Genomic DNA, 11,765 nt, shown 5'->3' on the forward strand with positions numbered 1-11,765 from the left:
TTTGCTTAAATGCTTGTAATTTAATTTTGGCATACTACTTTTAAAGTCTATAGGTTATAATATTTTAAGAATACAATGTCGAAAAGTAACTCGTTCAAATTAAAATTTAAGAACAATAATAAAATATATTGTTCATAAGTATATTAAAATTAAATTATATGTAAAAAATTTATTTATTCTATAACATCAGATAAATTACATAATTATATTATACGCTTACCAATAATTTAATTATTTTAAATTTAAAATAATTTTCATTTGATCGTTAATTACATGAGTACATGAATTAGAGCTAATGGTAACACAAAAATATTAAAAAAAATTGAAAAATCTAAAATGTAAAAGTATTACTATATATTCTTAAGAAAGTGAAACTTTTACTAAGGAATGATATATGTTTCGTGCATTATAAAGGACTATAGGTATCAATCATAGCGCACAGACGTAGAACAAATACTTACACTTTGACATTTGAATGTTTTGACTGGGTAATATGAGAATCGTGTTAGATGAAATTGACCTTTACATATCAACATCCACCAAAGAGTAAACATGTCTCATACTGAGATCCTTTTTTTTTAGTATATACAATCTCTCAATGAGGAGATGATAAGATGAAGGAACTCTAAGGAATTTAATTTTTAACCTCATCCAAGAAGTGTTGAAAAGTGTGTTTGAAAGTTGATAAGTTCAATTCATTTGTGAAAAACCATTTTTATATTTAGTTTTTTATACTAGTTCAAATCTACTGGATATAATAAGAGGTATGGTGGCAATTTCATACTTATTTTATATATAATAGGTATAGAAAAAAACTTAGTGACAAATTTGTAATAATCAACAATAATTTTTTAAATTGAGTGGAGCTTAATAAGTATAAAAAGCTTAAAATTTTATTTTTTAAAATTGAAAATAAATATACGAAACAATCTCTATATTCTAGTGATGACTTAGATATGAGTATGATGGCTCATCCTCCTCTATCATACATGGAAGAGAGCTCGCCAAAGACCATTAGGGGAGTACACATCTAAGAAAGCAACGAACATATTTAGACGCATTGTAAGTACCTTAATGCTAACATATTATTAACATATCTTATAATCTTAATTTCAAATATCTAAATTATAAGATGAGTTGGTGGAGTAAAGTGCATACCATCATTTTGAGGACATATTGGTGATTGTCATTGATCGTCCAGAACATCTTGGACGTGTTTGTGGTGTTGAAAAATTTGTTGACATCCATTAATTCTCTGATCCTCTATCAACTCATCATCGTAAAGCCCATGTCACTTAAGAAGTCCTCATGTCTATCAGAGAATAAATGAGACAGGAGATAAGGGAGGAGATGAGTGACATTAAAGAGTATTGTGATATGTAGGAATAGTTGAAGAAGGAGTACTCGATATGTGGGCACAATTGTTAGTAGACATGCAAGCAGAGTTAGTCTCTACTTTAGGCCAACCTAGGAATCTCCTTAACAACCTTCTCCTATTTTTATAAGTACAAAGGAGAGTTGTGATGTTTCCCCTCAAGAGGCTTCTTCCACTATTGATACAAACTACAAGTTGTTATTGCTCAAGTCCCTATACCAACTTAGGAGGTTGAGACAAGCAAGTCCCTAAAAATTTTATCCTTTGATTAATTAGATTATAAAAAACAATTGTAAAGTAGGTCTTTATCTTTAGTTGTTTTAACTATGCACTTTTTTCTTTTAATGTATACTAAATTTACTTAAGTCTTTAAATATGTATACCAGGTTAGAGCACAAGGGGGAATATCCACAAGCATTGTATTTAAAATCATATCCACAAGCATTGTTAACTCGTGAGATTTGGTAACATGTAAAATTTATAACTTACATCTATTTATCACTATAAGTTGACTCAAACTTTTCACTAATAGGTTTTTTATTAAACGTCTCTATTAGAGCAAGAGATCCTAAAGGAAGTTTGTGAGTAATGAGCTTCGTTCCTTTTAGGTGTTTATAATAGATTAGTTAGATGATTTTATGAGGTTAGAATTGTATTATCTTTTATATATGTATTACAACAATAATTATATATATATATGCACACGTGTGTGTATATATATATATATATATATATATATATACAAGTGTGTATATATATATATATATACGTGTGTGTATATATATATATATATATATATATATATATATATATATATATATATATATATATATATATATATATATATATATATATATATATAATTATTGTTGTAATACATATATAAAAGATAATACAATCCTAACCTCATAAAATCATCTAACTAATCTATTAGTTTGGATTATTATACATTATCTTATTGTTATGGACTATATAGTATGCAAGTTTGTATGTGGTAAGGAGCAAATACAAATTTGTCATTTTTTAAAAAATCCATGATTTTCTATATTGATTCATTCACTAACAGGTATAGAAAGTGAATATTTTTAAACTGATTGGTAAAGTAGGTATAGAAAGTTGACTTTTTAAATCGGTTAAGGTCACAACTTATTTAAAAAGTTAGGGTCATACATATAAAATTTTGTTTTCCAAGTAAACATTTTAAATTGACTTTCCAAGCAAATGAACTTTTTAAATAGATTCTCGAACTGATTTAAAAAGGTTTAATATTTTATATATCTCTGCTTCTATACCTGTTCGAAAGCCGGTTTAAATATCATTTTTTAAGTAGTTTTAAAAAGCTTTTCTCTACTAGTGATTTACAAAATAAGTGCAAACTTCATCTTATAAGTGGATTTGGTAAGATTAAATTATGTTTAAAGTCAATTTCTTAATATAATATTAGAGTGATGAGTTTGAATCATTTTAGTAAGATTTGTTATTTGTTTAACCTATTATATCCCTTAATATTGAATTATTCATTAATGTTTAATCTTAGGTTCGACATGTATATGCTTCAGCATGAGAAAATGTATTAAAAATTCATATTAACTAATAATAAAATAAATTTATAATATATAAATAAGTGTAAATTTCATTTTATAAATTAGTTTATAAAATTAAATTATACTTAAAATTCTTATAATGAAAATGCCTAAAGATGAAATCAAAATCTTTATAAAGACCAAATTTTGTCTATCTCCTTCGCCGAACATGAACATGGTGTTTCTTCAACAGTACGGCATGATGAAACATGAATTAATGCAAATGGGTCCTTATTACGTGCATAGCTTCACATATCCATATATGATTGTCCATGTCAAATCCTCTGTTTTCCCACACATTATTTCTGGTCACACATTCATGCAGTGCTTCTTCAATCGCTAATCCAATTACGATATGTGAAAAAACGATCCAGGCTGCACGTGGACCAATCACGCTATGCCTAACACAACGCGTTATCACAATTATTAAACGAAAAAATAATAATAAAAAGATCCAAGTACAGTATGAGAAAGAAAAAGTGTTAGCATCGCAAATCTGAATTAAAATAAAGAGAGAAAGTTAAAAGTCATCGTGGAGAAAATGACAACGCTTTCAACTAAAATTAATAAAATTTAATTTTCTTTTTCTCTATTCATCTTCTGAAAACCAAATAAAAACATTGTGATTCGGTATGATTTGAAAGGTAATAACTAAATGTGATGGAGGTTGCTAGACAAAATGGAAATTGGGCAACGTATGTAGTTTATTTGTAAATCCATGTTTGTCCTTTCAAAGCATTTGTTGTAGCGGTCCACTGGGAGAGCTGTCATGCTATTGCATTCATGCTTGGAAATTGGAAAATCACTTAGGATTTTTTTTTTTAGGAAATCACTAAGCACTGTGTCGCTTTCATATATTAGGCATAATCTACGCGTTAATAATAATTATAATAACACGTAACTGCAGCCTTGGATTCTTGAGTTGCCACGACGACACGAAATTGGATAATAATTTAGAAGAAACAACTACTACCATTTCACACTTAGACACTTAGCCAAACTTTTAAATTAATGTATGAACTGATCACGATTGTTAGAGTTCAGGTACTATGTGGGTGCCTAATGTTTAAAAAAAAATAAATCAAAATTAGAGCGCATTAACAACTTACGTAAAATTTTAAAACAAAAACACTATCTTGTTTGTTTTAGGATTGTCTCATGGCCATTTTGATTTAATTCCCCTTCGTTGTCTCTCACCTAACACCATCTAATAGTTCAGGTCATGTATTTTCTTTTTCTTTTTGGTGTGTTACACTCAGAACGGATAGACCCATTTAACAACTTTAATTGGTACGATAAGAGACTGAAAATGATGAATAATAAAATGAAGTTCTATTTTTTTAAAAAAACTTAAATATGAAATTATCATAATATTATTAAAATGAATTTAAATACTAACAATGTAATTTTTTGAAATCTTGGTATGAATTACTCACGCACTCCAATTAGTGTATTAGTTATCCTTAAAAAGAATTAAATATATTAAAAGTTTAAGTATGATTCTAAGTTCAATATTATATAAAAATGATAAAATTGTATATCATTAATTGTCTTAAAATATTGAGTTAAAAATATATATTTTTTATATAAATTAAGTTTAAGTCTTATTAGTATTATATATTTCCAATAAATTTTTCTTCGAAAAAACCATTAGAAATACGTATGTTAAAAAAAATAACAACTAGTAAGATTTTTCATAAGTATTGATGAAGTTAATAATGAATATAAAGTTTAAGATAGTATAATTACATTTGAATAGATAATTATTAGATTTTTAATTTGATGAAAATTCAATTAAAGGGAAAAATATATGAAAAGAAAATTTTAAAAATATTGAATGGGCAACGCGGAGAGCTGTTAAGGTGCATCATCATCAGCCTTCGAAATGAATAATTGTGATTGAGATGTTGTAAGGTGGATATTGATTATTGGGGAACCTCATTGATTGGTTTGATTTTGTTTTTGGTGGAAGTCAAACTTCAAAGCAGGAAGAAGGTAGGAAGGTAGCTTCTTCAACCACAAACGCAAACAATTGGACTAATTGAAGTGATGGAAGAAGTGCCAGATATTTATGGGGATCAAAACAAAATGTTGTACATTAAAAATATTAAGATATTAAATATTCAAAAAATTATTCGTATCTTTAAATTTAAAAGTAATTTTGTTAATATATTCTTTAGTTTAACTATACATAAATATTCATCTACATCACGGTTCTAATACAATAATATCTTTTTACTCAAATTAAATTAAACTGAAAACACTTTTAATTAAAAATATGTTTGCCGTCATTATTAACATAAACTTTTCAATATAATTAAATTTTATGAGAACGAATTCGATATTTTAGAAATTTTATAGAGAAACAAAATATATTTTATCTGTAATTATATCAAGGTTATTTTTTATACTTTAAAATTTTCTTGGACTGTTTTCCTTCCTATTTCAGATTAAAAGATGTCCCAAAGAAGTAAAATACGGAAATATCTGGCCTCTTACATTTATACTAAAATCTTCGTTGAATGTAATTAAAAAGGAGCTATTAAATACCGTTTTGAAATAAAACAAAATTATATTAAAAAATGTGGAAACTAGAGGAAGCTTTTTTCAAATATCAAACATGAATAAACAAAGCCTTGTAATTTTCTTTTTTTTGTTCTCCCTGTTCAGAGCTATATTACTCTAACAATCTCGTAACCACCTTGAATGAAGTTCCATAAACAATGAAAACTCATAATGTCTTTAATTTGTTTCTTCCGATATAGATTTTATTGAAACTATAATCCTGGTTTCAAAATCAAGATTTAAAAGTTGTAAAACTGTAACATCTTATTTACATCTTATATATGATTGTGGTAGAGTAAAATTATTAAGATTGTTAAATAAAGTCGTAAATTGTGGATAATTGTTTTTGTTTGAATTGCCCACTCGTTCACCTTTATTGATAAGTGATTAATTCAATTAAAAATATACAAACCTAATTAAAAATTAATGGGATTAAAAATTTACTTTATTATCTGTATTATTAGTTGTAACACTACGTTAATGAATAAGATTTTATTAAAACAAAATTCAAACTTAATTAAAAATTAAAAATGCTTTTTAGATAACTATATAAGTTCTTCAAGAAAGTTTCTTGGTTGTAGGAACCCTCCCTCCCTTCGGATCTAAGGTTTCGATATCAGTTGTTGGATTTTTTTTTTTTTTTTGTTTCTTTATCGGCATCAATGGTTGCAACATAAAAGACATTATATCATTTATTGAGAAGAAACAAAGTATTTATACAGTGAGAGAGTTTATTCTGGAAGGAACAGAAGAAACAGAGTATCTATATCCAAGCAGGATTCTTCAATGGTGTGACAACAGCTTTCACCTGGAGGTAGTTGTGAAGACTATAGATTCCTTTCTCCCTGCCAATACCACTCATCTTGTACCCACCAAAAGGAATCGCAGCATCAAAAACATCAAAGCAATTGATCCACACAGTTCCAGCTCTTAGTGCCCGCATCAATTTGTTGGCCGTGTCCACGTTCTTAGTAAACACGCCTGCCGCTAGACCATAACGTGTTCTATTTGCCCGTTCAATTACTTCATCAGTGTCCCTAGTGTATGTCAAATTTTATTAAAAAAAATACCCAGATGCCACATTAAAATCAATGTTTGGTTTTTGTAGTATTGCATTAGGATTTCACAAAATGAACGATGATGACGATGGTGATGAAATTAATACATTTGGAAGAATCCACCAATACCAGGATGATGTATCACCACATAGTTGCGGAGTTTATTTGATTAATAAGTTTTAGTATGAGAAAGTGGACAATCAAATTTCACTCACTTGAATTTCAAGATGGACTGAACTGGGCCAAAGATTTCGTCTTGTGCTATCAACATGTCATCCTAATTATTAGCACGTGTTAGAAAAAGCTTCAGTATAGAATCTTGTCTTACTCCATTTATGCAGATTACTTGTAACAAATAATCAATACCTGCACATTTGAGAAGACAGTTGGCTGGATAAAGAATCCTTTCGAGCCCAATCTATCCCCCCCACATTCAAGGGTAGCATTGCTTTCAATCCCAGACTTTATGTACCCAAGGACTTTCTCAAATTGTTCTCCATCAATCTGGGAATTTTGCATGAACCGTGAAATAGTGTTTAGTTACACCAGAGAGTATGATCAATTATGTACTGTTCTATAAAACGTCAACTTTTTGGATGCACTCATGATTGCAAGGAGGAAAAAAGGTAAAAGAAAGAAAGAAAATACAAGAAGACATTTGTCACTTCGAAAGAAAATTACCTGAGGACCTTGTTCAACACCTTTCTTGAATGGATCTCCAACAACACGTCTCAAAGCTCGTTTCTTTGATTTCTCCAAGAACTCATCATAGACACGCTCATGTACAAAAGTACGAGACCCAGCACAACAACATTGCCCCTATAAAGAATCCAACATTAGGCATAAGCTTTCTTCTTGACACTTGCATTTTAGGTTCAAGGAAGCAATGGAGTCTGACTGAATAAACCTGATTAAAGAACAGAGCAAAGTGTGCAAGTTCAACAGCCTTGTCAACATCAGCATCGTCGAACACTATGAAAGGTGATTTCCCTCCAAGCTCCAATGTCACTGGCTTAAGATTGCTTCTTGCAGCCAATTCAAGTACAACTTTTCCAGTATCTGTCGATCCAGTAAATGCTAGCTGCAAAATTATAATATCTTTGAACTTTATATGTTGATAAAAATGGTTTGCGTACCACTATGTAAAGAGTAGGTTCAAAGCAAAGCGTAATTTAAGTTTAACCTTATGAAATAGATTTCCATGGGATTCAGACCAGACTGTACTCAAATATAATACACCATGACAGACTGTAACCTTAACACGTTTAGCAATCTAGAATTTCAAGATTACAACTAGAACAAAAGCATGTTTAACACCAAGACAGGTTCATTCTTTACAGAGCAATAAGAGAGTCTAAGATGCTTGGTTCTTTCCCAAAATACCTTGTCCACGTCCATATGACTTGCAAGAGCTGCACCAGCAGTTGGACCATACCCAGAAACTACATTCAGAACACCTTCCGGAAGACCAGCCTGTCCAAAAGGGTGAAAATTACATAATACAGATTATGTCGAGAAGCAGAAATGTAACAGAAATGGCCATCAGAACCAAAGAGAATATAGTACTTCATTGACCATTGACATATCATATCAAAACATTCTGTATTTCTTTATAGCTTCTGTAACATGACTCCAAAATCTATTAAGATAATGAATACCTCATGACAAATTATAGAGAAAAACATCCATGAAAACTTGTTCTGATTGTGACATAAATGAACATTGTACAAACTTCATATATTAAGTACACGTTGACAAAACAAACTGTGGTTACCAGTAGATTTTTAAGTTCATCGGCTATATACAACCAGGTAGAATTTATTAATTAGAAAAGGGTAGTTCATGGATGAAGTTCCGACCATGAAGGTGAAGGGGTGGTTTCCCCAACTAAGAGAACGTGATCTTTGCATCATTAATTTTCCAATTTTGTTGGCAGGTAAAAGTACAATGAAGTGCCGCTAGAGCAATGTTAAAGGGGAATAAGCAATGACAAGCTCAACTAACAAGTGTTCAGTTTATGTCTTCATGACTAGATATTTGACTGTGTCCATGCTTCAGAGTCAGGAAAACACAGCTCTAGTTAGGAGCTGACCTCATGAAATAGTTTTGCAACAAAGAGAGCTGTTAGTGGTGTTTGCTCAGCGGTCTTCAGGACAATGGTATTACCACATGCTAGAGCTGGTCCAACTTTCCAAGCAAACATAATTAAAGGAAAGTTCCAAGGTATAATTTGTCCTGCTACACCAACCGGTTCGTGCAATGTCTGAACATGATAATCTCCATCAGCTGGGACGGTCAACCCGTGAATTTTATCCGCCCAACCTGAACAATAATACTTGTTAGGATGAGGGAATCAACAAGAAATTTCTTAAAAAAAAAAAAAGATGGACTAGCATAATAAACGCCTAACTCTTGTTACAGTTATTACCAGCATAATAGTGAAATAAACGCACAAACAATGGAACTTCTGACTTGGCAGCCTGTTCATAAGGCTTTCCATTGTTCCATGTCTCCAGAGCAGCTAGCTCATCGTTGTGTTTCTCAACCAAATCAGCAAAGCGAAGCAATATTCGACTTCTTTCCTGAAGGAGTAATCCATAAATCATTATCAAACATTAATTGAAGGTTGAACGAGAAAAGAGGATACTCAGGAAATACCTACATATGCACTCATTTTAGGCCAAGGCCCTTCATCAAAGGCCTTGCGAGCTGCTGATACTGCACGGTTGATGTCTTCAGCATCCCCTTCAGCAACATTAGCAATCACTTCTCCCGTTCGCGGGTCATAAGCTGGAAATGTTTTCCCTGAAACCACGAGAAATCGAAGATAAGGTCCATCACATGATTTTGCAAGTGGGATAAGCAAAATTCTTTTCACTTCCACTCCCAATACTCATTCTTAAACACGTTAGTAGTACGTGTTCAAATTTCAGTTGGGAGAGTTCAGAAGTATTTTTTACTCTCCGAGCAACAAATTATTCTTTCTTCATTTGTGCATTAAAATTTGCAAGAATACTTTCCCAACTTTATTCTAAACGTGATCTTATCTGTGGGGTGTTCAAACAAGAATTCGAGCATGCTACTACAACATTTTTTCCAAGCTAGACACACCTGATGCAGCATCCACAAATCGTCCATTTATCAGGTGCTGTGTATAACGTATTGGAACTTGTGGAGTGATTAGGTCCTCAACTGCTGCAGACGTGCTAAATCTATTGATGTTTCTCCACCCTCCGGAGTTTCTTCCTGGGGGAAACAAAAAAATTCATGCGCTAAGTTTCGTCAAACGAATTGAACTATGCTTTATAATCTTCTAGCTTTGAATCGCTATATTTGATATTGATATTAACTACTCCGTACACCATTTTAAATTACATATACATGTCCTTCAATTATATAATTATATATTTGTTCTTCCGAAACAAAAGTGAATTTTGATATGCTTTGAAATCTGGGAAAGTCATGGGCATATTGGTAAAGGATTAGGAAACCAATTAAGTATTAACATAAGAAAAAGATGAGGGTGAAACTGAGTTGGTCACCTAATGAGTGAAACAAAGAAGCTCCGGAAGAATGGGAAGAAGAAGAGAGAGACCGAGAGAGTAACCAGGAAAGTCTGCGAGCAGCCATAGTCAAAGATATTTTTTATGCTTCTTCGACTTACCCTCCAGCTTCTTGCTCTTATGAATCATGAAAAGGTACTCTTCAAAGATAAGAATGGTTTCACGATGAAGTTGTCATCATCAATCGCTGTCGTGAAGTGTCACGTGGTGAATGCTTCACTTGCGGGTTTTATCTGTGTTGATTTTAGGTGTAACATTATCAAGAAGGATAATTGATATTTGAAATACTTGGTTTACATTAGCCTTTCCGAACTAAGTTGATGGTAACATACAATCAATGTCTTGATTTTTGCGCGGGAGGGATTCATCATATCTGTTCAGGAAATAAAAGTTATTTCAGAGCACCATTTACTATATTTGAAAATTCTTTCTGACAAAACTGAATTTTTGTATTTAAAATAAAGCAGTGAAAAATAACGAAGAGTAAAAAACTTTTTGATATCAAATAGCACTGTCCTTTTCTAAGAGGTTTATATTTACTTCTCTTTCATTTATTAATTATGAAATTTGTATCTTGTCATGATTGGATTGAATAGTGGATAAAACGATACTTGTATCCAGGCTCTATCTTAATATCTTTGACATTAATAAATACTTTTTTATAAAAATTAAAAATCACACGCAATCTCATAATAATTATGATATTTATTATTTTTTATAATGTTGATTGTGATATAAAAAGAGAGAGAATATATGTTTTCTTTTAAATTATCTAATAAATTAAGGATTTATACATTAAATTGTGAAAATTAATAGCTAGACATTTTTATAGAACAAATAAAAATAATAATAAAGTAAAAATTATTAAGTTTATTAGAGTTGTTAAAATGGGCCCACCACGAGTTAGTCACTTGATGACTCAATCCAACCCGGTTCATTTATTAGCGAGTCAAAAAAATTTGAACTCGAACCGACTAACCACGGGTTGGTGGCTAAATTAATTCACTAGCTCACTTAATTACAATTTTTTTTAAATAAAAAAATTACAAACTTTCTATAATTTAAATCTAAACAAATTTCACTCGATGTTTAATTAATTTTGAAAATAAGAAACTTAAATAATTTTTTCAAACAAAAACAAAATAATAAATATTTTTTTATAAAATTAAAATTAAATTTTAATAAAATAAAATTAGGCAGGTGGGTTGGTGGGTCAACCTATCCCACCATGGGTTCAACTCGCATGAATCAGGTTTAAATGAGTCGGGTTGAAATCTGACCTGCATAAAAAAATACAATTTTTTCAAACCCAACTCGACTCAAACCCGTGGTGAGCCGGATTGACCCGCGGGTCATGACCCATTTTGACAACTCTTCTAGAAATGATTTAATTTAGTAAAAATTATGTTTACAGTTTTCTATCTCACACAACGAAACATAAAACATATAATTAAAGTTGTAATGAGAAAGAAATATTTTTAGAATCTAAATGAATTTGCTAGACATTATATAATTAAAAAACATAAAAAAATTTATTTAACAAAAGAAAAATTCATAAAAAAAATAAAAGAACTAAGAAAAAAACAAAAATAAATTTTAAAATAGTACCTAATACATTAAA

The 11,765-nt window shown here is 30.5% G+C and overlaps 1 protein-coding gene across 1 annotated transcript; it reads right to left on the minus strand.

Annotated features, from left to right (window-relative positions):
• Positions 1 to 6,189: 6,189 nt before the first annotated feature.
• On the minus strand, positions 6,190 to 10,283 carry LOC148200858 (aldehyde dehydrogenase family 2 member B4, mitochondrial-like). The gene is made up of 11 exons (XM_088112469.1): positions 10,124 to 10,283; positions 9,693 to 9,827; positions 9,244 to 9,386; positions 9,010 to 9,163; positions 8,674 to 8,903; positions 7,965 to 8,054; positions 7,489 to 7,662; positions 7,263 to 7,400; positions 6,948 to 7,085; positions 6,797 to 6,858; positions 6,190 to 6,560 (listed from the first exon to the last, which is right to left on the minus strand). Exons 1-11 carry the CDS (start codon positions 10,209 to 10,211, stop codon positions 6,287 to 6,289), a joined length of 1,626 nt encoding a protein of 541 aa, XP_087968595.1. The 5' UTR covers positions 10,212 to 10,283; the 3' UTR covers positions 6,190 to 6,286.
• Positions 10,284 to 11,765: the final 1,482 nt, after the last annotated feature.

Source organism: Vigna umbellata, chromosome 4 (assembly GCF_029865625.1).
Source record: "Vigna umbellata cultivar VRB3 chromosome 4, Vumbellata_1.0, whole genome shotgun sequence".
Lineage (NCBI taxonomy): Eukaryota > Viridiplantae > Streptophyta > Magnoliopsida > Fabales > Fabaceae > Vigna > Vigna umbellata.

Bases quoted from the DNA above. Each gene is read 5' to 3' on its own strand.
- LOC148200858 (XM_088112469.1), bottom strand. From the start codon at position 10,211: ATGGCTGCTCGCAGACTTTCCTGGTTACTCTCTCGGTCTCTCTCTTCT. The intron at 7,401-7,488 runs GTTTATTCAGTC...GATTCTTTATAG, and splicing joins TTGCTCTGTTCTTTAATCAG to GGGCAATGTTGTTGTGCTGG. The intron at 6,561-6,796 runs GTGAGTGAAATT...GACATACACTAG, and splicing joins CAGTCCATCTTGAAATTCAA to GGACACTGATGAAGTAATTG.